General features: G+C 40.6%; 2 protein-coding genes across 6 annotated transcripts in view; both read right to left on the bottom strand.

Annotated features, from left to right (window-relative positions):
• Window positions 1–103: 103 nt before the first annotated feature.
• Window positions 104–9,226, bottom strand: LOC124049313 (poly(U)-binding-splicing factor PUF60-like). Of its 5 annotated transcripts, XM_046370799.1 has the most exons (12): window positions 9,081–9,226; window positions 8,396–8,492; window positions 8,063–8,158; window positions 6,789–6,878; window positions 6,221–6,271; window positions 4,955–5,116; window positions 4,731–4,823; window positions 3,005–3,218; window positions 2,691–2,923; window positions 2,054–2,168; window positions 1,045–1,292; window positions 104–934 (listed from the first exon to the last, which is right to left on the bottom strand). In XM_046370799.1, exons 3-12 carry the CDS (start codon window positions 8,138–8,140, stop codon window positions 635–637), a joined length of 1,584 nt encoding a protein of 527 aa, XP_046226755.1. In that variant the 5' UTR covers window positions 8,141–8,158; window positions 8,396–8,492; window positions 9,081–9,226; the 3' UTR covers window positions 104–634. The 5 variants fall into 5 exon arrangements, with proteins under 5 accessions (XP_046226755.1, XP_046226754.1, XP_046226756.1 ...); XM_046370798.1 differs by lacking the exon at window positions 8,396–8,492 and having other exon boundaries at window positions 9,081–9,223; XM_046370800.1 differs by lacking the exon at window positions 8,396–8,492 and having other exon boundaries at window positions 2,733–2,923; window positions 9,081–9,223.
• A 524-nt stretch (window positions 9,227–9,750) lies between these two features.
• The window catches only part of nrbp2b (nuclear receptor binding protein 2b), a 31,100-nt gene continuing 18,264 nt past the window's right edge, over window positions 9,751–22,586 (bottom strand). Inside the window, exons 2-18 of the mRNA XM_046370804.1 lie at window positions 17,930–18,052; window positions 17,070–17,171; window positions 16,883–16,972; window positions 16,433–16,473; window positions 16,245–16,339; window positions 16,062–16,085; window positions 15,868–15,954; window positions 14,674–14,729; window positions 14,503–14,598; window positions 14,080–14,212; window positions 13,698–13,800; window positions 13,559–13,609; window positions 13,333–13,468; window positions 13,005–13,058; window positions 12,806–12,869; window positions 12,166–12,221; window positions 9,751–12,034 (exon numbers count right to left, since the gene is read on the bottom strand). Coding sequence (XP_046226760.1) covers window positions 11,948–12,034; window positions 12,166–12,221; window positions 12,806–12,869; window positions 13,005–13,058; window positions 13,333–13,468; window positions 13,559–13,609; window positions 13,698–13,800; window positions 14,080–14,212; window positions 14,503–14,598; window positions 14,674–14,729; window positions 15,868–15,954; window positions 16,062–16,085; window positions 16,245–16,339; window positions 16,433–16,473; window positions 16,883–16,972; window positions 17,070–17,171; window positions 17,930–18,052 — 1,398 coding nt within the window. The 3' untranslated portion in view covers window positions 9,751–11,947. The remainder of the gene's footprint in view (window positions 12,035–12,165; window positions 12,222–12,805; window positions 12,870–13,004; window positions 13,059–13,332; window positions 13,469–13,558; window positions 13,610–13,697; window positions 13,801–14,079; window positions 14,213–14,502; window positions 14,599–14,673; window positions 14,730–15,867; window positions 15,955–16,061; window positions 16,086–16,244; window positions 16,340–16,432; window positions 16,474–16,882; window positions 16,973–17,069; window positions 17,172–17,929; window positions 18,053–22,586) is intronic.

Raw genomic sequence — 22,586 nt, 5'->3', positions numbered from 1 at the left:
CCTCTGCTCAGTCTGAACTGTACTGTAGGGTGTTTACCACTGTACAAACATAACTAAACACTATCATTTGAGAATAACCAATACAATACCAGAGATCACCAAATGCTTTCAGTATGTTTTTACTGATGAATCAAATGCTATATTGTGAAATCACAACACAGAATTGTTTACAAATATATCAAATTCAACTGACTCTTCGCTCACAACCATTCATAAAAATTTCATCACACTTTTTGTGGACAAACAATAACCTTTAATTGTAGAAAGAAAGAAAAGTGTTTACATGTCCTGGCAATTTAATTAAAGAAAAAAAAAGGAAGCTAAAACAGGAAAACGTAAACGTTTTAAAAGGTCAGATTACAAAAATTTGAAACTGAAAAAGGAGTCTTCACAGATCACCAAGCAAAATCGGACACAGAAATATTTTTGATGAATTCCCTCAATGGGGCAGTTAACAATATCAACAGCGATTTAAAAAAAAAAAAGAAAAAAAAAACAACCAAAAAAACAGAAGAACATAAAAACATAATTACAAGTGTCAAAGGCCCGCATCTCTAGCTGCAGCGACTGTGGCTGAAATGATTAGGGTGACAGTAGTTATGGGGATGGGTGCTGGTGAATCATTTCAGACACTTTATGCAGAGAGGTCACTGCTGTTGAAACGGTCTTGGTCGTACACCTCTGCGACAACTTTGCGACCTCCGAACCAGCGGTCATTGAGGGCCTGGATGGCTTTGTTCATCTCTGAGGCCATGGAAAACTCTACAAAGATTTTGACAATGATGTCTGCATCCTCCTCTTCTCCTTGCTTTTCTTGGTATATGATGACTCTGTTGACGGAGCCAAATTTCCCGCACTCTTCTGTCACCTCACCCTCCAGGTCGTCATCAATGTCCTCTGGTCCAACCATATTTCGAAGCACCATCACTGTGGACTGGATATGAATGAGGCAAGAATTTAATGAGTGAGTAAACAATTTAATAGTACAAAAGCTCACATCACTGCAGCCACTTTTCTTTTGTCCCATCTTTTCATAATGCTCACCTCTGACTTTCTAAGCAGTTTCTGCATCACCATATGTCTGGCACTGCTGCCTGAGATGCTCATGTGCTCTTGGTCACTCAGCATCTCCTGTCCTGTACCGTCCTGCAGCATCTCCTCCTTCTCTTCTTTACGCTCTTGTTGGTTGGAGCCACCGGCTTGATTAGACAGGACTAGCGGTGATGCAAGCACAGGGTTCACGAGACCAACCTGGGGAAGCACTGGTATGGGAGGACGCACAGGAGTCACGCCTTTTAGGGAAAGACAGACATGCAGTCAGCGATATCAGATGTGCAAACACGCAAACACACGCACGCACACACGCGCGCACACACACACACACACACACACACAAAAGATCATGTGCCTATTTGAGCTGACAATTAAACACACTCATGAGTGGAGTGAGCATTGATCCTGTTCCTTATCAGCATGATACCAATTTGGAGTGATTTTATCCATTACAGCAGACAAGGATAAACCAAATGCTGAGACAATATTTGTGACTCCTATAAATATGGTTCCTCATTCAGCTATATTTTACCGCAAAAACAGAAATCAATCAGTGTCTTCAGAAAGTATGGCTGGGGTGACCACTGCTGATTACCAAAACATTGAACAACAGTACATGCATTGGAACACCACAAAGAATTAGTAAGATGGCTACACCGTGTCAAAGAGTTTATTTTTAAAAAAAAAAAAAAATCTAGCTCACAATCAAGTGTGGGAGTATTTTAGACAAGCGATCCAATAATGTGGTGCTCCAAAAGCTCTGTAATTTGGAAATGGCTCATCACAGCAGTACAGTATGTTTTAAAGACTGTCAGCTCTTGTAGCAAGAACTGGAAATCATTACAGTAATCCAAACATTATGAGCATCGTGACTGAAGGTCTGTGTAGTTGCACTGCACGTATGTTTTAACAGTACTCGAAAGGACAACTAAGATTTATTTAACTCCCGCTCTTGTTTAAAAAAAAAAAAAAAAGCACTCAGTCATGTCTTGGTACACACCTGTGATGACCCCTGGTGCCTGGGCAGCCATAACAGCCTGAGGTATTCCCATCTGCTGACCGAGAAGCTGGGGCGCGGCTAACGCCCCCAGGACTGATGCGCCAGCTACAGCCTCCTTAAGAGAGGGGGGCCGAAGACATTAGGTAAGGGAAACACACAGAGCACAACACAAGGCAGCACAGTCAACGATCACACAGCATGGTAGAGTGAGTTCAAATTTGCCTCTCTTTACTGAGAATCAAGGTCACAAACATTACTTCAGAAATAGATTTACATATAAATCCTTGACTATTCTAAATTAATTTACACCAAGCATAATGTTAAGAAACCTTTCAATAATATCACAGTCTACGTAGAATACAGCCGGTTAATCACACTCAGAAAGAGCAATGTTTACTGTAAAAAAGAAATTACAACTTGAGAATCAGTCTGTGCTTTGAGCACAATAAACTAGACAAAAACTTAAGCCCAGACCATCTCATACTTGAGGACTATTAAACTGACATTGTGTCAGGTCAAATACTCTTTATGTGATCCCTACAAAACTGGCCTTCTCCCAGTCACCTCAATAAATATTCTATGCCCATATTATCTGTGCTTTTGATGTCAATTCTAGCTATATCTGGGTTATATTTACCTGGAAGGCCATTAAATCCCTTTGGAAGGGATTCATACTTGCCTGGGCCGTTATCTTAGCGGTGGCTGCCGCTGCAGCCACAGCTGCAGCAGGCGGCAGACCACCAGGGGTCGTGGGGGTCAGTAGGGGCATGGGTGGAGTCACTGCTTTGCCCACTCGTAGGTACTGACCCCCCAGGTCAAAGAGGTTCATAGAAGACACAGCATCCAGGGCTGACTGAGGCTTTTCATACTCTGTAAGTGAATAAAATAGTAGTTAATAGCGGAGCAGTTGTAACACAAACAGCACGAGTGAATGAGGGCCCTCCAGCTCACCAATGAAGCCAAAGCCTCTGTGTCGCCCTGAGGTGGGGTCTCTGGCTAACGTGCAAGACTTGATCCTTCCAAAGGCTTCAAACACACTCTTGATGTCATCGTCTGACAGGTCAGGGTGGACAGACGCTACGTAGATCCGATTAAAGGCACGCGCCTCCTCTGCCAGTTGGTCAATGATGGGTTGCGCCTGACCGATGTTACTTGGCCGCCCAACCTATAGCACAGATCATATCAGCACGGCTACTGAATAAGGAGTTTATATTGCCAACGCAGAACGCACTCCCGAAAACTCTAAATCCCTGCAGTTCTGACTTTCAGCAGCCACCAAGTTCAGTCAAAGCCACTCTTCTCCTACAATGATGACCCACTGCTATGTTAAGTCTTCTGTGTCTATGCTTAGGAGCATTTCCAATACTAAACTTTTAAAAAGATCTGATAAAGTGGTTCTGAAACTTGAACAAGGACTCCACATTTCTAGACTACATAATTCAATCACTCTTACACTGGCCAGTGGCCAACAAGCACAAAATGTATCTTTTGAAGGCACAACCAAAAAAAGTGGACAATACCGCTAGTCCTATGGTCAAACAGATGACTTGCACTGACTGATGACTTGTTCTCCCATTTAAAATGACCACAAATTCTGTCAAACTATCAGACAAACAGGGTTTCTCAGGGATCACCTACACTGATCTGAATGCCGTATGAACACTAACAATTCTTAATGAGTTAAGTATTAGTCAAAGTAAGAAATATCTTCAGCTGTCATTACATGAGTGAAAAGCAGAACTTTCCATCTACACAGTACCATATTTCACCTAATTTTCACAGTAAATACAAATCCAATTTAGCAAATAATTGCAGTACTTCCAAACAAGAAACTGCAGCTTTATTTCAAAACACCAGATTCATGCACAGTGTGACAAGCTGAGCTGGTGTCTACACTGAAAGGGGAACGCATTAAAACTATCACGCTATAGCTACGCAATCTCACAACTTCCTCTCTTTTACAGTAGAACTGAGCTCCTTATGTAAGACGAGCATCTAAGCGGGCTTGGAATCTGTACTACAGATGGAGCGGCCAAGCAACACCAACCAGGCGCAGCCCATCATCAGCACATGGACACAGAGCGACGCCACGGGCTGTTGGGCATCCTACTGGAACTGGTCACTAAAATAACTTTGATGAAATCATGGAAGCACAACATACAACAGACAGACAGACAGACACACACACACACGCACAACAAACGCACCTGAAAATCAACAGACACAGACAAGCAAAGAGAGAGAGAAATTAGAAATGAGTAATTTCACAAGTAGCACAAACGCAGTTCATTAACAAAATGACACAGTAACCCACATTCCATGAGGGAATCTGCATTCTTGTTCAATCAAACTACACCAAAAATACAAAGAAATATTGCATTAGGAGTTTTGGGCTTTACAACTGCAGAGTCTTGTAAAGCCCCAAATCCACATTTACTGGAACAAAGAGATGTAATGATGTCCAACATACACTCTCCTGCTTGCTGCACACAAAAAGGAGGCACACTCCTATAATATTAACAATGCTTTGGCAAAGATTTTATTTATTTGTTAATATAGTTACTGATGTCAAAGCATAAAATATTACAACAGACACTTGAAGCTTTATGCATACATTCAGTCTAGCCCTAATTTATGTGCTTCTAAGATCTTTAGAGACACTCTCAAGACAACTTACCTTAATATTTCGCCCCCCCAACATGACTGAGTTCATCTGCTCCAGTGCAAGCTGAGCGGCCTCTGGCACATCATACTCCACAAACGCAAAACCCTGAACAGTCAAACAAAAGGGAATAAAAACAGAACATAAACAAACAGAAGACATGGGCAGCTTTAAATCCTCGAGGTTAAGTAAGAACAGAGAGTTTATACTATTTCCAACACTTCTTCAATGGCACTGACCTTGTGTTTCATTGTAACAGAATCCCAAGACATGTCAATGCTCTTGATTGGACCGAAGGGGGCAAAGGCCTGTCTGATGGTGTCCTCACCAAGCTCATAGTATATGGAGCCCACATACACCCGACACATGATGGCTAGAGCACGTTGTCGCTGAGCTGCCACCTGCCAACCGAGGAAAACAAGATATGATAAGCATTAGAGAGTAAAAGAAAGGAAGACAAACACACACAAACACACAAACTATATATACATGTGTATTTTCTACTGTGCTTGCTTTCCCCAAAAATAGTTAGAGGCCAATTGCAAGTTAGGGGGGTCTGAGCAGGTAAATAGGGTAATGGAATACTGTAATCACTGGACAGAACTTTATGAAAAAAATGCTAACATGTATAACAGATAAAATATTGATGTCACCACTTCCAATTACAATATGGCCTCAATTCCGTTATTACTGAACAGACATGGAGGAAAACACACTGAAGTGATTGACATGCACAGCCCTCACAAATATTTGGCTTCAGTAACTGACCTGTAGTCCAGGGATGCAAGTAAGGTAACAAAAGTAATCGCGGAGTTCAAATGAAATCCATACAAAGTCTCGATGAAAGCATTTCAAACTTTCTTTCTCAAGTCTAAGGGGAGAGATGGCTTAACCACCAAAAGTTGCTGTGTTTTACTGATGCCTTTAAGTTAGTCTGCTTCTGCTTATTTCATTCTACTACCAACAAAATATAACATGTGCCTAATTCATGACATAACAGAAAGTTGACTTGTTCATTGACAGACAAAAAAACTTGACTTTGAGATGGCCAAAAGATCCCTGTTCCAGCATTTCTCTCATTTTGGTCCATTAAAGGGATTGCTATCCCTCTTTCATCCCATGCCAGGAAGTTGCTCTTTTTAATTCAAGTAAATGCATATTTTTCAAAGAGAAGTGACTCCTCTCACATTTATAAACCCCTTAGGAAAAACCTGTTGACAGCCAAAGCATTTTGGCTTTTGTTCAAAAACACTAATGCGAATTATCCCACTGTGACTCAAAAAAGTAAATGCTTCAGCTACTGACAACGGTCGTTCATCTCACAAAGGATTACGGACATGGACGCAGGTACATGTACAGTAGAGAGCCACGTTTTCTTACAAAATATGCATTCTTTGGGTATATAAAAAGGCAGGGGTTGTTGCCAAAGCAACCAGTAAAAGAAGGGTAACAGCCCTTTTCAATTGGGAATGCGCACAGAAAAAAAAATTTAATAATCTATTGACCGATTGTAAAGGTGAGAGAGGATCTCCAAAGCCCATAGTCACTGCTGCCATCTGAAAGACAGTAAAGATGAAGAAAGTGCTGAAAAGTAGGTTAGATATCCCTTAGTTTTGCTTTTTCAAAATTTTCATTGCTTTGCTAGATAGACAAAAGCGGTTAGGCTAACACTATATTCAGACACTCCCTCTAAACAACATACAGTTTGGGGGAGATGCTTCCCCTGTCTAAATTACAAATAACCACACAGCAATAAACATAAACAAGTCCCCTTTAAAAGTGAAAAGCATTTAACATAACCAAAGCCTTAATGATGATCTTCTCCATCTGAAAAAGAGCAGAGGCAAAAGCAAGGGCACATGGTCTACACACGTGGTCTTTTTCCCAACAGAGTGGGAAAGGGAGTAAGACTTCCATGGGAGCTTTACCAAAACCGACATCTGAGTCAGGAGATGTCTGCGCTACTAACATATAAAAAGGATAAGATATTCTGTCTAGAATAAAGACTCACAGGTGGGATGGGCATTACAAACTTTGTTTGGCAATATACCCATAAATATTTTCACATCTCACCTGCAGGTTGGTGAGCTGTTGTTGCTGATGGGCAATGGTCTGCTTCACCAACACACTCTTAATGCTTTGTTCCATAGCATACTTCTTTGCCTGTGAAAGAAGAAAAAAAACATTACCTTGAAATTCCTCATATGAAGAAAACATGTTACAAAATTATTACTAAGAAGAAACTGGTAGTAACCCAATGCAGGAAACTAGACACATGTTTTAGATATAAAAGCAGCAAGTCCACATTTTGGAAGTATTTCTTATGGATAATGGCGTTACATAACTTTCAAAGTTGTTTGATCACTTTTTAGCCTGATATCTTCTGGGACTCTTGCCAGGAAAATATGTCTATTGACAATACAGGTGACAAACATCAACTCAGGATAATGTGGAATATGCGAGCATGACTGCCTACTACATGCAAGAGTTTGGTGTGAGTCAAATTCGGTTACCTGCAGCCTGAGCAAATTAAATGCATCATAATAATGTTGAGGACTGTTTAAAGGTACCATCTTGATATGTAAGCTGCCCTAGCAAGCTTCATGGCAGATAGAGACAGATAGACTGAGATACTTGTACTTTGCTGTGAATACTTCTATTTTCTGTTATTGTAAAGGCAAATATTATACCTTTTATTTCACTAAGACAATCTGATACTTTTCCATTGACAACATTTTACATAACAAGTTACTTTGTAAATTTAGCTTAATAATACATAATGTAAACAGCACATAAATTCTGACATCCTTCTATCAGAAAAGCTTTCTTGGTCTCTCCCTAAGGGGTTATTCACAAGCTACCCAGCAGAATGTAAAATATTATATAGTTCCACATTTATCAGCTGCAACTTTAAAACAGTGAACAATATAGCATTAATAATTCAATAAAAATTAAAAATGTTACTTAAATTAAAGCACAAATGTATTCGTGCCAAAATTTACTTTTTTTACTACATTTTCTGTGCAAGAGTTTTTTAATGTAGTATTTCTACACTGCGTTTTGACTAATTGCAAACATGCAAGAGGGGGGGGGAAAGGCATGATGATGATGATGTTCATTCTCTTTTAAAACATACCTCTTTATTAAAAACAAGATGTTGTTTTATTGTGGATTTCTAATCTCAAAAGGCTTTATTTGTAAAAATCAGAAAAAACTTCTTCCTCTGGACCTACCTAACTGATTTTAGTACAATGTTGCCTTTTCACTACGCTAAACAATGCAAGTCCATACTGATTTACCTAATTCAAGTAAACATAGATCAATACTGTATAACAGGGAATTCCTACCCTCTGAAGTGCCTCCTGCTGCTCTGGGGTGAGAGGCGGAAGTCCAAGCTTGGAGCCTGTGCCCTGTCCATTCTCCATCGTCAGAGCTTCACCTCCCTGTAATTCAGAAACATACATTTATTAAAAAAATAAACAATAAAAAAATATATATAACAGAGTCTGGAACATAAACACCTGCCTGTATGCACATCCATAACTACATTTCCCAGCAAGAAACTTCCTGTATTGCAATCAGAAATGTAATGACTTCATACAGAAAAAGTGACAAATATACTGGCATATACAGGACATACACCCGGATTTAAACCAGGTGGGACCGGACGAACTCCTTACCTACGCAACCTGCTAATCGCTGGGTCCACCAGACTGAGGCAGGAAAGCCCCCAAAGGGAAGATGACTGATGGGGAAGCTTTAACAATTCAACAAATTCTAGAGGAAATAAAAAATGCCTTCAGACTAACGTTAACAGTAAGAAAAACAGGCAGCTAGCATTTTTTTACACCGCAATCTACACATAGCCTGCCCATCTTCCATGAAAATTTGGTCAGCTAACGAAATGAAGCAAATGAAAGATAACGACGTTCTCCAGCCTAACACAACGTTGTTAGCTAAGTAGCAATAACTTGCTAAGGTTAAACCTTCACGTTAGCCGAAGTCATCTCTTTGCCAAAGACAATACAGACATTTACCATATGACCATCTTTATAACACTACAACGACCCTTACTGTAGACCGTTAATTACTACAAATAGCACTACGCGATTAGCGAGGCCTGCTTGCTATTCAGCGTAACGACAACGTTATCTTTGTTGCTAGCAAGGAGCTAGCTGATATTAGCTGTTAGGCATTCATTACGAGGACGCGCGAAGAAGTCTTTACGTTCCCCCAACGAGATATATCGTCGTTTTACAGGATATTTGGTCCAATTAAATTCTACCATACATTGCATATTACGTACACAACAATCGATTAAGCTTACAAATATTAACGTATGTCTTTATCAAAGAATTTATTTACCGCAGTCTCTGTAACCGCCATGAAGCACACCTTCTTCAGAGGCCCACAAGCCTAAACGCTCGCGAGATTTTCAGATTTTCAATGAAGATATCGCGATGGCCGAAAGCTCGCGATGATGAAAGGCGTTTTGGACAAAACCTTGCGTCTAGGAACTTTTCACGCCTAATGGTTAAACCTGAGAGTAACGTTAGATTCAACTATTTTTTGCAGTTTCCTTAAGCTCAGCGTTTTACCCTGTTAGTAGCATATGAGAGATGCAAGCACCTTCGGTACATTTTCTGCTCGTTCAGTGTGTACAATTTCAGGCTTTAAAACGATATAAAATTCTCCTCAGACAATTTCTTATTCCTTCTGGATGGATACGCTTTCCCAACACCTGCTTCTAAAATGATTAACCATGTGGTGGTTGTTGTTGTTGTGTTAACTTCTGTTGCGTTTGCTATTTTTTTTTTTTTTAATTTAGCAATAGTGAATATAGTTCTGATACTGTAACTGTGATATCAGAATCAATCAGAATTCCTTTATTTGTATGAGGTTTACTTATATGAGAGACGCTTTTGTCCTTTTATCATCAGAATTTGTATTACCAGGACACTGGAAATACCTACTAAATCTGCAACAGAATTCATTTTTATTCATTGTTATTTAATAAAATAAGTTCACACATAAGCAACATGTCACACGTTTTTTATTGTCATTTATTTAATTGCAATAGCTACAATATTTAACAAAGGTTTTAAGTAGAGCACATCCAAAGGCAAGTTTCATTCAACAGATTCACAGGAAGAAAAGTCATATGACATTAAATAAGACTGATATGGGTGTTTTGTTTTCATGTTTGCACAGTCTAAACATTCATTTTCTTGGTCAGGTCCTCTCTGGAACTTAACTGTGACTGACAAAGGCAAAATGCAAAGTTTTTAATGGTTGCAGGCTATTAAGACATGCAGCTTATTAGATCAAATGAGAGCAATAGTGGCATTGCTTGGCATTGAGATTTTGTCTAAACCTCTTTAGTAGCAACAAACAAATATATACACCAAAACCTCTGGTAGGTGAAAGTCTGGGACTCCTGTCTTCAGAGATACACCAATAAGAAGGTTTGACACTGAGTAGAGTAAGTAAGTACCGTAAGCAAGGACTGTACAGCAGTGTAACTGTTATGAAATCGCAACCTTACCGACCCCGGCAAACAAATGAAGCTGAGCTGAGTCTGACAAATAAGAGTATACTGCTGACGACCAATCAGACAATTTACTGCTATTATTTTTGCTGTCCAATTTTGTTAAGGAAAAATCCACCCAAGTGGTATCTTTTTATTATAGTGCCAAGATTCTGTTCTTGACAAGAAAATCTGGCAGAGATGAGGGCATGTATTCTATTTTTGTATTTGTGTGGGCTGCAGTGCAGTGAGTTCCAAAGTCAATGCTGTCCTACAGTGGAAGTGATACTGGGGAATGAACATGTTCAAAGCAAAGTATTCCACTCTTCTATCAGAGATTGTTTTATTCCCCTGCAGCCCATGGTAACTTCCATAGGTTAACACTTGCTGATTTCGAAAACAATACATTCTTGATTTTTGGGTAGATTTTTCCTTGAAAACACCTCTAGATGTACTTATAAAACAATTTAGTGTTAGAAAGTATACTCAGATAATTTGGGAATTACCGCAAAAATAAGTACAGCAGAAATATTTATCAGTAATATGCTGATTTTTATTCTTCCCATTTATAAAGGACTGTGACATTACCTCCTAAGCTTCATGTGATGTATTCCAATTTTTGTACACAAGCTGCAACTCTTTCCAAACTATTTGAGTGCAGCAGAAAACATTATTGCATGTTGGCTGACTATGTGAATTTATGATAAGATGTGGGAACTCGCCAAAATTAATAAATCTGGTTTCGAAACTGGAAAAGTCAGCCTGAATAAGATAAATTTCAAATTGCTTTGTTGCGTACGATGCCATTTCATTAGGAAATTTTGTCCAAAGTACATTGCCATATCAGGCACTTGTCAAGTCTTTGGCTTTCAGAACACTTTCACAAGGAAATCCCTTAAGAGCACTAGAGGCTAGAAGAGAGGCATCATCTCATTGCTTGCCACAACATTGAGGCATGGTGTGTTTAGCTCTGGGAAGAGTAGCCTTTAATCCATGTGTGCAGTGAAGCATGTTCACTTTGCAGGTCATGAAAAATGAAGCCAAAAAACAGGTCTGTGCAAAGCTTCTATTGTTCACAGTTAAACAGAAATAAATAAGTCAACTGAATGAGTATTAACAGTGCATGTCGGACGGATTGTTAAATTCACAAAACGTTAAGAAACTGAAGGTTCTAGCTTGTGAGGGACAGAGAGGTTTGAGGACATTCCTTTGTTTACAAGTCAAAGTAAATAATCACCAATCAAAGTTAACACTGGAGTGCAAACAAGGCTTATGAAGAATAAAACGTCCTGAAAACACAACTGCTGCATTTGAAAGTAAAACATATCCATTTTGAATAGTGGCATTATGGAAAACCTAAGCTGACAAGATATCTTAAGGCATGATAGCCCTTTTAGGCAGGGAGTTTGTCAATCTTCCACTGCCTTGCGGGATTGCTAAACACAGCCTCTGGCCCTCCAACCAGCTGTGCCTTCGGCTCTTTTCTCAGTTCTGACGTTTCCTCCTTCTCTCTGGGATGATTTACTGACTGTCAAAGCCCAGCTTCCTGCTGTATTTTCCCCCTTTTTATCCCCAGCTGGGTCAGCACCCATCGCTCTCTCACTTCCTGGCTGTGTGATCCTGTCCGCTGCCCACTCCCTTTTTTCGATCCGCGTAGTCAACGCCAGGCCCCTCTGTCAGGGCCAGCCGCTGTCATGACCCCTCCTCACTGTGTGCTCCCAGAGGCGAGCGCTCGGACCCGGTGTCGACTGATTGCGTCCTCCAGGAATCCTGCTACCTTCTCACTGTCCTCCTACAGAGAACACAGGGTACTCTGTATATGACACCATATATAAAGCGCCAATACTGCTTCACGAGTTTAAAAACGCAAAAAGCAAAGTGCTGTTGATCAGGAACAAAAAATAAAGACACTTTTATATCTACCTCATTTATGAAGGCGTAGTGAACGAGTTCACTGGCAAGGTCTTTAGAGGTGTCAGCTGAAAGTTTCAAATATTTCAGTGTCAAAATCTACAATAAACATGTACCAATATAATATTTTTTGAAGGATTACTCTCTTGTTTTCTTATTGTATAACAAATCCATAAGAAGACCAAAACAAACAATGATTTGATTGGATTAACAGTGTATCCAAACCTTGATATACTGTAGCTTTTTATGTGTCACAGAACTCCATTTTGGTCCAGAAACTATTAAAAACACATTACTGAGCCACACTCTTCCACAAGGTGATATGTTCCATAATGACCATAAGCATGAGCACAGCAGTTTAACTTTCCATTAGAACCATTTTCACATACACCATCCTGTGCTTTCACAAGCAAACCAAATCTCCCACTGAAAGCAGTCTGAACAAATGCATTGTTTACTGTTTTAAGAAACATTTCCTTAAAACTACAGTGTTCACTTCTTTTATGAAAATAAGTTTTGCACTGAGAGCTTCAGAAGGGCTGGGAAAGTCAGGAAGTAATGAGAGACAGATGCTTTGGTGGATTTGGTCTTCTCATGGAGTTTGTAGACAACAGGAAAATACACAGCAACGTCATCATATATTATTACTTACTTGGAAGAATGTCACAGCTAAGCTGTCTATGAAGTTTGTCATCCATCTTCAGAAACAAAGAAAGCTGGGGAGAGATCAAAAGTTACATTTAAATAACTGACCGTCTTCTAAAATAAATGTTGTACTCCACAGATGCAGAGTTAGTACTGCCAATAAAACCAGTATGCTTGATTAGTACCTGTAATACTATGTGACTCACATGAGTTTTGGTCCCTTCTTCATTCGACTCCAAATTACAGTGCATCTGAACAACCTGCAGCCCCAAAAGACCCAAAACACATTAACAGGAGGTTAATGAATGTGACAAAATATGGACACAGTAAAAAATATAATAAATATGTTTTGAGTGATAATAAACAGGCATCCTCATAATAATAAATGATGCACACAAGCTTGTTATGTATTTTACCTGAGCAACAACACTTACCTAAAATCTTATTCAATTTGTGGGGAAACCAGAAAACAATCAAAATATAGAACCTCAGAGAAAAAAAGACATACAGCCAGATTGTGTCTGAACATCTAACCTTCCTGGTTTCTGTCTCTTGGGGTTCAGGAGTCGGCGTCTTGACTGTTTCAACCTGCTCCTGTGACAAGGACAGGGCTCGGGGGACGGGATGAGGCCGGGACGAGGCAAAGTTCATCAAGGGGTAAATCCCATTCCTTGAAAGAGGAAAGGACGTGAAACACGATGCTGCCATCGCAGACTAATCACTACACACAAAATGCATCATGAACTGTATTTCCACTCACTTGACATCTTCTAGAAACTTATCGAGTTCCAGAGGCGACACGTGGGAGTATCTATTGGAGGAAACACATAAGAAAAGTCAGTGAGTGTGTTGCGCGTGACGTGTCAGAGGGTATTAACCAACGATATGAGGTGCTTTACTTGAGCTGAACTCCCTGTCTGTCTTCATGTTTAATCTCTGCCATGACAGCATTGGGGTCAAAGGACTTGGTTTTCTCCTCCACACAGTTTTCTGGAAGCAAATCTGTATACACACGACATGTTTGGATGTTAGTAAACCATCAACTACACAACTGCATGTTAAGGCTAGCAAATATATTTAATAACCCATGATAAATGACACTGGGTCCCCAGATGAATTTTGCATGAGACAGAAACACACTTTTGGTTTATTCTAAAACCAGCCTGGCAAACACTTGGAAGAGATAAAACTGATCTTCTGCATGTAGGAACAAGCAAATATCGCCACGGGGATGGAAAGAGGAGGTGCGGTAAGCTCGCAGTGTGGAGATGAGAAGCTCACACTGGTTGTTGATGAGGCAGTGGGCGGCGAGCAGTTTGAGGGAGTGGACCTCGAACAAGACTCGGTGGAACAGAAGGTCGTGAGCCGTAGGACGGAGCTTGGCTTCGAGACGCAAACATGACTGGGTGAACTCCTGCAGGAAGCAACAAGACTCTGAGTCCAAAACATCACTACATGATTGCACAGTATGACCCAGTTCACTGGGCATCACTGTGCTCTGAATATGACATGTTTTACTGAAACCTTCACTCTGAAACTGTACACGGTCTCTGCATGTTGTATGAAATAAACCTGTAGAGGTAAGGTGGTGATGTGTGTGGGCAAGTGTTAATACAGTAGTGTGGGACAGTTTTGTCTTTATTTCCATGTTTCCTTGGTTAAACTGCTGCATATTTAGGACATGGAAGTATTTTTGAGACTCACTCTCATGAGAGGGTCTTCCAGAGATTGACCTGCATTGGCGATGGCCTCCTTGGACACAGCGCTATCTCCATTGGCCTGGATTTCTAATACTGCCATCTAGGAGTACAAATAACCTGTTAACACAATCACACACACACACAGAGGGAAAATTTGCAGATTTGTTTCTCTCACCTCTAGAGCACAGATGCCAAAGGAGAAAATGTCTATGCTGTAATCATCTTCGCCAGCTAGAAACATAAAAGGAGGAGCAAAAGATGATTGTAGTGAGACATACATTAAGCAGAAGGTACCCCAAGTTATGGTTATTTAGTCTTAGTTAACTTGTGTAGCTCAGACTGAGAACGTTTTACAGCTCTGAAGAGAGTAGAAAAGAAAATGTCTCTAAATAGTTAACTAATAAAAGTTGATGCGGTGGGAAAAGGGTGACACGGAGCAACTGGGGCTGACTTGCTGTTTGGTTGGTCATTTAACAAACATCAGCGGAGTTTAAAGTCACATTAAACCAGTGCTTCTCAATTATTTTCTGTTGCGCCCCCCCCCAGCAAGTAGAAAACAATTCGCCCCCCCCCCCCCCCCACGACTATAAATAATAGTAATAAAAATATGTAATAATATTTAATAATATGTAATAATAGGATGCTAACAATTCTCGCTGGTTTACTGAAGTAGCATTCACAAAGCGGGATGATTGTTGGCAATATTCGGCACGTTTTGGCTGAAAAAACTCCAGCGGCTTATCAGCATGATTGGGATGTAATGTCTTCAAGTGGGACCTTAATTTATTTGGCTTCATGCTGTCCGCTGCCAACATTTTTAGACAGTAAACACACCGGTCTGTCGTCTCCCACTGTAGTCACAGTGAAGCCAAGCGCTACATATGCTTCGTCATATTTCCTCGTCTTAGCTTTCGGGTGAGTTACTTTTGTCTCATTATCTTCGTCTCTCTCCGCCTTTCTTCTCATCCCTGTTAAAAATGTCTTCATGTTGTCTCTTAAGGGTTCGCTTACTGCACTTCATATCGCCTGCTCGGTGCAAAAAAGCCGCTACACCATAGAGCTAATACTCCCTGCGCACACTCTGACAATGAGAGCGCCACTGCCAACTACTGTGGTGGATGTGCAATTACACTTTATTCTAGTACGGCAAAAAAAGCATGTTCCCCAGGGTCACACGCGCCCCCCCTGGCATCGCACCGCGCCCCCCCAGGGGGGCGCGCCCCACTATTTGAGAAGCACTGCATTAAACAAAGGAGGTAGTGACTGATTTTGTTTTTTTCACTTTGGGGTGAATCTTTCAGCCAAGAATGAATAAAGGTGGATTTGACAGAACTCAAGCTGCACACAGACTTCTCTCCGTCACACCCACCTCCATATTCTGGAGCAAAGAAATGAAGATTCCTCTGCTCATCGCGATGTTGCCTCCCTTTCCCCTGGACACTGGCATCTGGAAACACTAATCAGAGAAAAGACAGACAACACAGATAGATTAGCTGGAATAAACTGGAGGCTTGATATGACACCAATGAAAACATATCACCAACAAAAGTATCCATTCCTTACCATTAACAAATAGCCGATGCCACACTGTGGAAAGAAAAATTAAACATAATTGAGATACTTATTCTCTTTAGTAAAACTGCAGAGATTCATTTGGTGAATCCAGAAATCAATATTCTCCACAATCCACAATATGTGTGGCCAGTGCCGGTTGTAGTAACAAAAAAAGCCCTGCTGGGAGCAGACCTGAGCCGATCTTGATGAGGCCGTTGTGCTGAATGAAAATGGTGTCGCATGTCAGGTTGCCATGGATTATTGGTGGGTCGCAAGAGTGCAAATAACTGCCAGCAAAGAATAAAACATCTAGTTAATGTGGTGGTTTTGTTAATAGAAATCTCTCATGATAAAATCCTGAGGGAGAAATCAGTCAGTACCTGAGGGCAGAGAGAATCTGGGTACACCATCTTTTCCAGGCCTAGAATATAGTTTAACAGAGCAACATGAGTCCTCTAAAGACATACATTTGTGCCATATGAGAGCATATCGTCAAATTTACACTGCATTATAATAAAGTCCAATACATTATTTCTCCCTCATTCTCAATGATGTATGAGGAAAACCAAATACGATGAACTTTTTTTTTTCAAATTATGATATTGCAGTATTGAAAGAGTGTTGAAGTGTGTTGAAGACAGAAGAGAATAAAGAGAGAGGATGAGATATTTGTCTGAGCCAACTGAGCCACCAGGGTGTCCTGTTACATAATCCATAATCCTGTGGGAAATATGGATCTGGATTCTGACTGGACTGCAGTACCCCGTGCCACCACCATAAAACATCCAGAGAAAGCAAACAAAGCAATAATGTATGAGACCAACGCTGACCTTCACATTCATGGTCTTGTGGTTCTTCTTAGTTTTCTTCAGAAACTGCTTGAGGCTGCCCGACGACATGTATTCTGTAATGAATATAACCTGTGGGTCACAGATGGAGGAGGGGAAAATGTCAGGGTGTCAAAAGTGTGTGATAGAGGCAGAAAGACTAAAGAAGATAATATATATACATATATACCCGAGCCTGACTCTCTTTCATGTCCAGCCAGTACTTGTGAAACTTCACAATGTTGGGGTGTTCGACCTGCATCAGGTTCTCAAACATCTCCTTGATCTTCTCCTACAAAAAACATACAGCAAAGGCGGTTCACATCCTCACATCACATCGTGGACCCAACAAGTATTTCTCCTGGACAACTTAACTGAACATCTTTTGGTTTTGGTTTTGGCATATTCGTCAAAACAAAATGAGCAATTCTAACATGTCAACTTAGACTCTTGAAAATTGTAGTTATCCACTATTTTTTGACATTTTATGGCTGGCTCAACAATACAACAAAAATAGACATAATCATAGAAAAGAGTAAGTGCAGAACATTTTCAGATTTTATTATCAGACTTGTTCTTTTGTTAAATTGGCAAGAGACTGCTAAATAGATTGCGAGAAAATCAGGACGAAAATTGATAGCTCTTTTGTTCCATTACACCATTTTAAAATCCCCAATGAACTTACAGCACAGGATGAAAATCTCATTAAAACACTTGGATAGCTGATAGCAAGAAAGCCATCACAGAAATCGCTGAAGGCAAACCCTCCCAACAAAATACAATCTGGACCGTAAAATGTATGGAGAAAATGTAAGTTAATAAACTGTATCTTAAAAATAAGATACAGACAATGTCTTAAGTAGCAGAAAAAAAACCTGTGACTTTGAAATGTAACAAATATTATGTCAATGGATGACCCCGTTCCTGTACAAGTATCGTGGTGTCTATTTCAACACACTAATTTAGCTGCTGAATAATTAAATATAATATAATAATGTAATATATGTAATTACAGATCATCTTGGTTGTGGAGAATAAGAGCCACAATACCTCCTGTGCTTTGAAGACCTTCTTGTCAGAGAAGAGCACTTCGTTCCACACCACCTCCACGCCCTCCTCTGTGTCCATGGCCAGAGAGGCACTTTCCACACCCGGGACATTACCTTGGCTCACCTACAGGGGGCAGAAGGAAACACATATGGCACTTATGGCTGTCCGAAGTTTATACTTTGAGACAACATTAGACTTGCATTAACTGATTTCCTTCAGGCAGCAGTAACAAGTGAACACAACACTGTTGCTTATTTACACTTCCTGACAAGGAGTCATCATTTGAGCCCATTATTTACTCTCACTTTTAGCACTGCTTATTGTCTCCACCCATTCCTGAGGCTCTTTAGATTCTAAACACTTCAGCTAGTCGTTGAGTTTGTCTGCTTTGTGGTAACAAATTTATGACAGCACTAAAAGTTAACCAAAACGAGGTGCTAAAAGAGCTAAAAGGCTCTGCAGAGCTGAGGGGAACAGCAGAGTTGGGTGGCGATTATCTGAGGGTTCACGACTACAATGAAACCTTTTATATACCTGCAGTCATTTGATCCAAAGATAATACTAAAAAAAAAAAAAATATTCATTATTTCAATTTAGCAGCTCAAATACAAGAACTATAACAACACAATTTCTTATCACAGTATAACTGAGGTACGAAGACACCCTGCTGGGCCTGCTATCACAGCTTAGGTTGGTGTGTCCTGAAGATATCTGTTGATTGTGCATGTAATTTCTGCACTGTAAAAAACACGGCAGGAGAGCATTACCGATCACTCACTTAAGTATGTCTGAAATTATTAGACTTCACCCCTGCTGTGACCATAATATCTGCTAAAAGCTCCATATAATCCATTCACAGAAATCTGACAATAGCAGCTCCATTAACAAAAAAGTTTACGGGGCATCATTTTTGTGTAAACGCCATCGAAATCAGTTTTCAATCCATTAGCACATAAGAATGCACCAGTGAGGATGGATGGATGATAATCCCCAAGCTACAGCATGATGATGGAGGGGAAAGAGGGGCGATGGGATGAGCAGTGCAAAGAGTGAATGGATTAGCAGGACACGGAGAGGGAGAAGTGAGGGGGATTGTGGATGAGGGATTTACAGAGATGAGACGTGGGACACAAGATGGAGGAGGTGTCACCGGGGCTCCAAGGACTACAAAGATAAGAAAGAAGCAGAGTGGCGTGAGGAGGCAGCGGCTGGGCCTATAATCTGGCAGACACGGACAGCTCTGGGGGCTCCATCGGCGTTTATGCAACAGCAGCAAAGAACTGAAGAGAAGACAGCTCATCACAGGATATTACAGCCTCAGGTGGGCTGACCTAATGTAACCTCCTGATACTTTTATGCAGCAGAGGTAGTGGTGCACTGAGTAGGGAGACTGTGCTTAGGTTAAAAGTTCATCGCTAATGAGGGTTAAACATGATGCAATGCTCCCGATTAGTACTAATCCCGCATCTTTTGAAATTAGTGAAGAATTGGCGTCATTTCCAGAGAACAGCAGTACCAAACACTCAATTCAATCGTTGTCCCGGGATTTACAAGGTTTAGCTATGCCAGGTTTTTCCATACTTCTTTTTCCACTAGACCCTGACCTCTGACATCTTTGAGATTTCCTAACGAGGATCAATAAAACATTTGCTCTACAGATATGGAGAACATAGAATCATTGATCTTTGTACTGATGTACCAAACTGAAAACATCAGTGATTCCCCCAAGACGCAGAAAGGCAAAGTGCCAGAGAACATCTGCCATCTGGTCACAAGGAAATGATATAATTCAGCCAAATAATTAATGAACTTTACAGACTTTATTTTTCTCCAATTACTTTCTCACAGCAATGCGCCGACTTTTAGATGAAGTATTCATGTTTGACTGATCTATGTGAGGATATTTGTACATTTTAATTAAGATATAATTTGGTTAACTTTTTCTTATTTTACATTGTATTCTCTCTTATTGACCTGTATATGCTGCCAAAGACTTAATTTCCATTCAGAACCTTTGGTCAGCCACCCACTGATGTTGACTGATTTCATCAAGTGCACTAACAGCTATGGAAGCAAGGCAGCGCTCTCATTGAATCAGATGAGCCTGAACTGCCTCCATCATCATCCACTGAAGAATTCTTGCTTTTGTAAAACGCTGTGTTGACACTGCTGGATGCTTCCAAAACTTAAGAATCAATTACTGATTTTAGACATTATCAGAGATCCCGTCACACAGGGCAGTGTACTAAGAGAGAGTCTTTGACCATGGGTCAGTTAGTGCAGTTATTTTTATCAATGTTTAATGAAGAGTCCAACTCAAATTTACTTTTCACAGGCTCAATGGCAAATAAAAGTGCAAATAGTCTTAATTTGTATGAGTCCTCTTTCCATGCATGCATGTCCCTAAGCAAAACGTGAACCCGCTGGTGGTCGAAAACTCCACAAGGTCCCCTTAAAAGGACAACAGGGCAGCAAAAGCAAGACAAGGATGTCACCTTGCTTTGTAAAACTCCAATGAATGTTCAAGTTTAACGAGTTAAGCCATTTGAAAAACATCACAATGGATCTGTATCAACCAGCTGTAAAGTAAATTTACATTTTGCTTGTTGAAGCCTGCCGATTGCTCACTATTTGTTCGCTCTGCTCTAACCTGAGGCTGAATCCTCTTCTCTCACAGAAAATATATGTAATCTGGGCTGTATTCAGACACATGGAAATGAGCAAGCACACCTGACTGTCCTCTATCATCATCATCATGCCTGTGGTCTTAAAATGTCACTTGGGCGTCTGTAATGAACAGCTGAGAACTGATGGTGATCTTCAGGACGGGGGGGACTCAAAGACTATTATTTGTGTCTCTCTTTCCACCTTAATTACTACTATATTACTGCTAAATGCTAACCATTGATTTATTCTACAGAGCTCCGCTTGTACCACACTTCGTGACGTCGTCATCCGAGACTCGGCGCTGAATGAAGTAAGAAAAACATCATTCTGTATCTTGCTCAACAGTAGGAGGTTTGTTATAACCGAACCAAAAAAGCAGAGCACAAACAGCAATCAGAAAGACCGCAAAAGCTGCTATAAATACTTTTCTATTCTCACTTTCCAGCCACTGCAGATATTTTCATGAAATAAACCAGCCTCAAGGAAGAGGAAGAAATGTTTTCAACCTAATGTTTTTTAGCAAATGTTTTTTTTTTAATCTATTGCTCAATCTACAGTACGGTGCAGCTGCAAAGCTCGCTGCAGGGTTTACTTTACAGGCAGACATGACATATAATCTCACCACTCCCGCTCTACAAGAGATGATAATCTGATTACTGGCATTACAGGGCTGGAACACAATGCTCTGACTGGCTGACGACTGAGGGAATTCCTTCACTTGAATAGCGATCAGGAGGGAATCATGTCAGTTTTCCCTCTGGCGTCAGGGCTTGGTTGTTGTTTATTTTCTCTAGATATTGAGAAACACTCGGCCCCCAGTCCCAGCCTCTGCGTCCCCGGGGGTCTGTTGCTTAGTCGTGGTAGCGTGAGACTCGTAAACAACACACTGGATGCTCAGCCGGGATTGGCTGCCATAAGGGAGGTGGGTTCAGGGCGGGGAAAGGGATTTAAGAATCGTGTGTTCATGTGAAAACAACTTATTTTCTGATGTTTGTTAACTCTGAATGTGAGCTGGGTAAAACTGGATCTTGAAGGCTGTCACACTGCCCTCTCATTACATCGCAACATAATTTATTCCTGTGCTTTTCTCACTCACAGGAAGGCGTTTTCAGTATACTATTCCATTGATTTTGATTTGAAAACCAAAAAAAAAATACTACTTCAGAGATATTTCTGTGAAACATTCTTTTAACTTGTAGCTTATCACTCCCATTTAAATCCCCATAACAAGGGCATTTTATGATATACGATCTACATAAAGAGGAAAGTTAATCAGCCAAATCAGTTATGGCAACAGAGATTTGAGGAAACGTCATGCAATAAAGGCTGCCAGCCACACTCAAAATGAGGACGTTGCAGATCATAATCAACACAATCAGGAGGGCAAACTCAAAATACTCTGTTATACTGAATTTTTTAAGGTGAGATGAACAGACATTTCTCCTATGAAACCCTCATTTTATCACTTCCTAATCATAGGATTAAAAGAAAATTCTGAAAAACATGTGTAGAAGCCATTTTCAGCCAACAGCCTGGCTATAACGTTCAGTTTTTGTTGGAACTGTTGAGGCGAGGTTTTGATTCAAGTGTACGATCTGGAATTTGGAAGCTGTAGTCTGAGATGCTGTTGAATTCTCCACCCCACTTAGGATAGTCTTGAGGCTAAACTCCAAGCAGAGGAAAGTGGAAATCATCTCTTCCACAACATGATCACAAACGCTGGCTGGACAGTTTGCGGTGACAGTTTCATCGCTCAGGATCTGAGCAGGATCTCTTCCACGTCTGCCGCGAGGTCAGCAAATTATCTCAAAACGAGAAAAGGTGAGGGCTGAGTCAGCCAGACGGAGGATTAGCAGAGACGTGGGAGACGACCAAACTACAGTACGGCAGTTCTTTCCGCGCGATTCTCCCCGCAGAGGCATCTTAGTATATGAAAGAGTGTCTTTGTCTGAGACTTTGTGGGTCTGAGCGTCACAGTGACAAAAAGCTT

Source organism: Scatophagus argus, chromosome 18 (assembly GCF_020382885.2).
Source record: "Scatophagus argus isolate fScaArg1 chromosome 18, fScaArg1.pri, whole genome shotgun sequence".
NCBI classification, from domain to species: domain Eukaryota; kingdom Metazoa; phylum Chordata; class Actinopteri; family Scatophagidae; genus Scatophagus; species Scatophagus argus.
Note: the sequence above shows the minus strand (reverse complement) of the source record. Positions and strands in the feature narration are given on the sequence as shown.

Excerpts from the sequence above, each read along its gene's own strand:
- LOC124049313 (XM_046370798.1), bottom strand. The coding sequence starts at position 9,101 with ATGGCGGTTACAGAGACTGCG. Across the intron at positions 6,272-6,788 it reads AACAGCTCACCAACCTGCAG|ATGGCAGCAGTGACTATGGG; the intron begins GTGAGATGTGAA and ends ACTGTCTTTCAG. Across the intron at positions 2,169-2,690 it reads GGGATTTAATGGCCTTCCAG|GAGGCTGTAGCTGGCGCATC; the intron begins GTAAATATAACC and ends CCCTCTCTTAAG.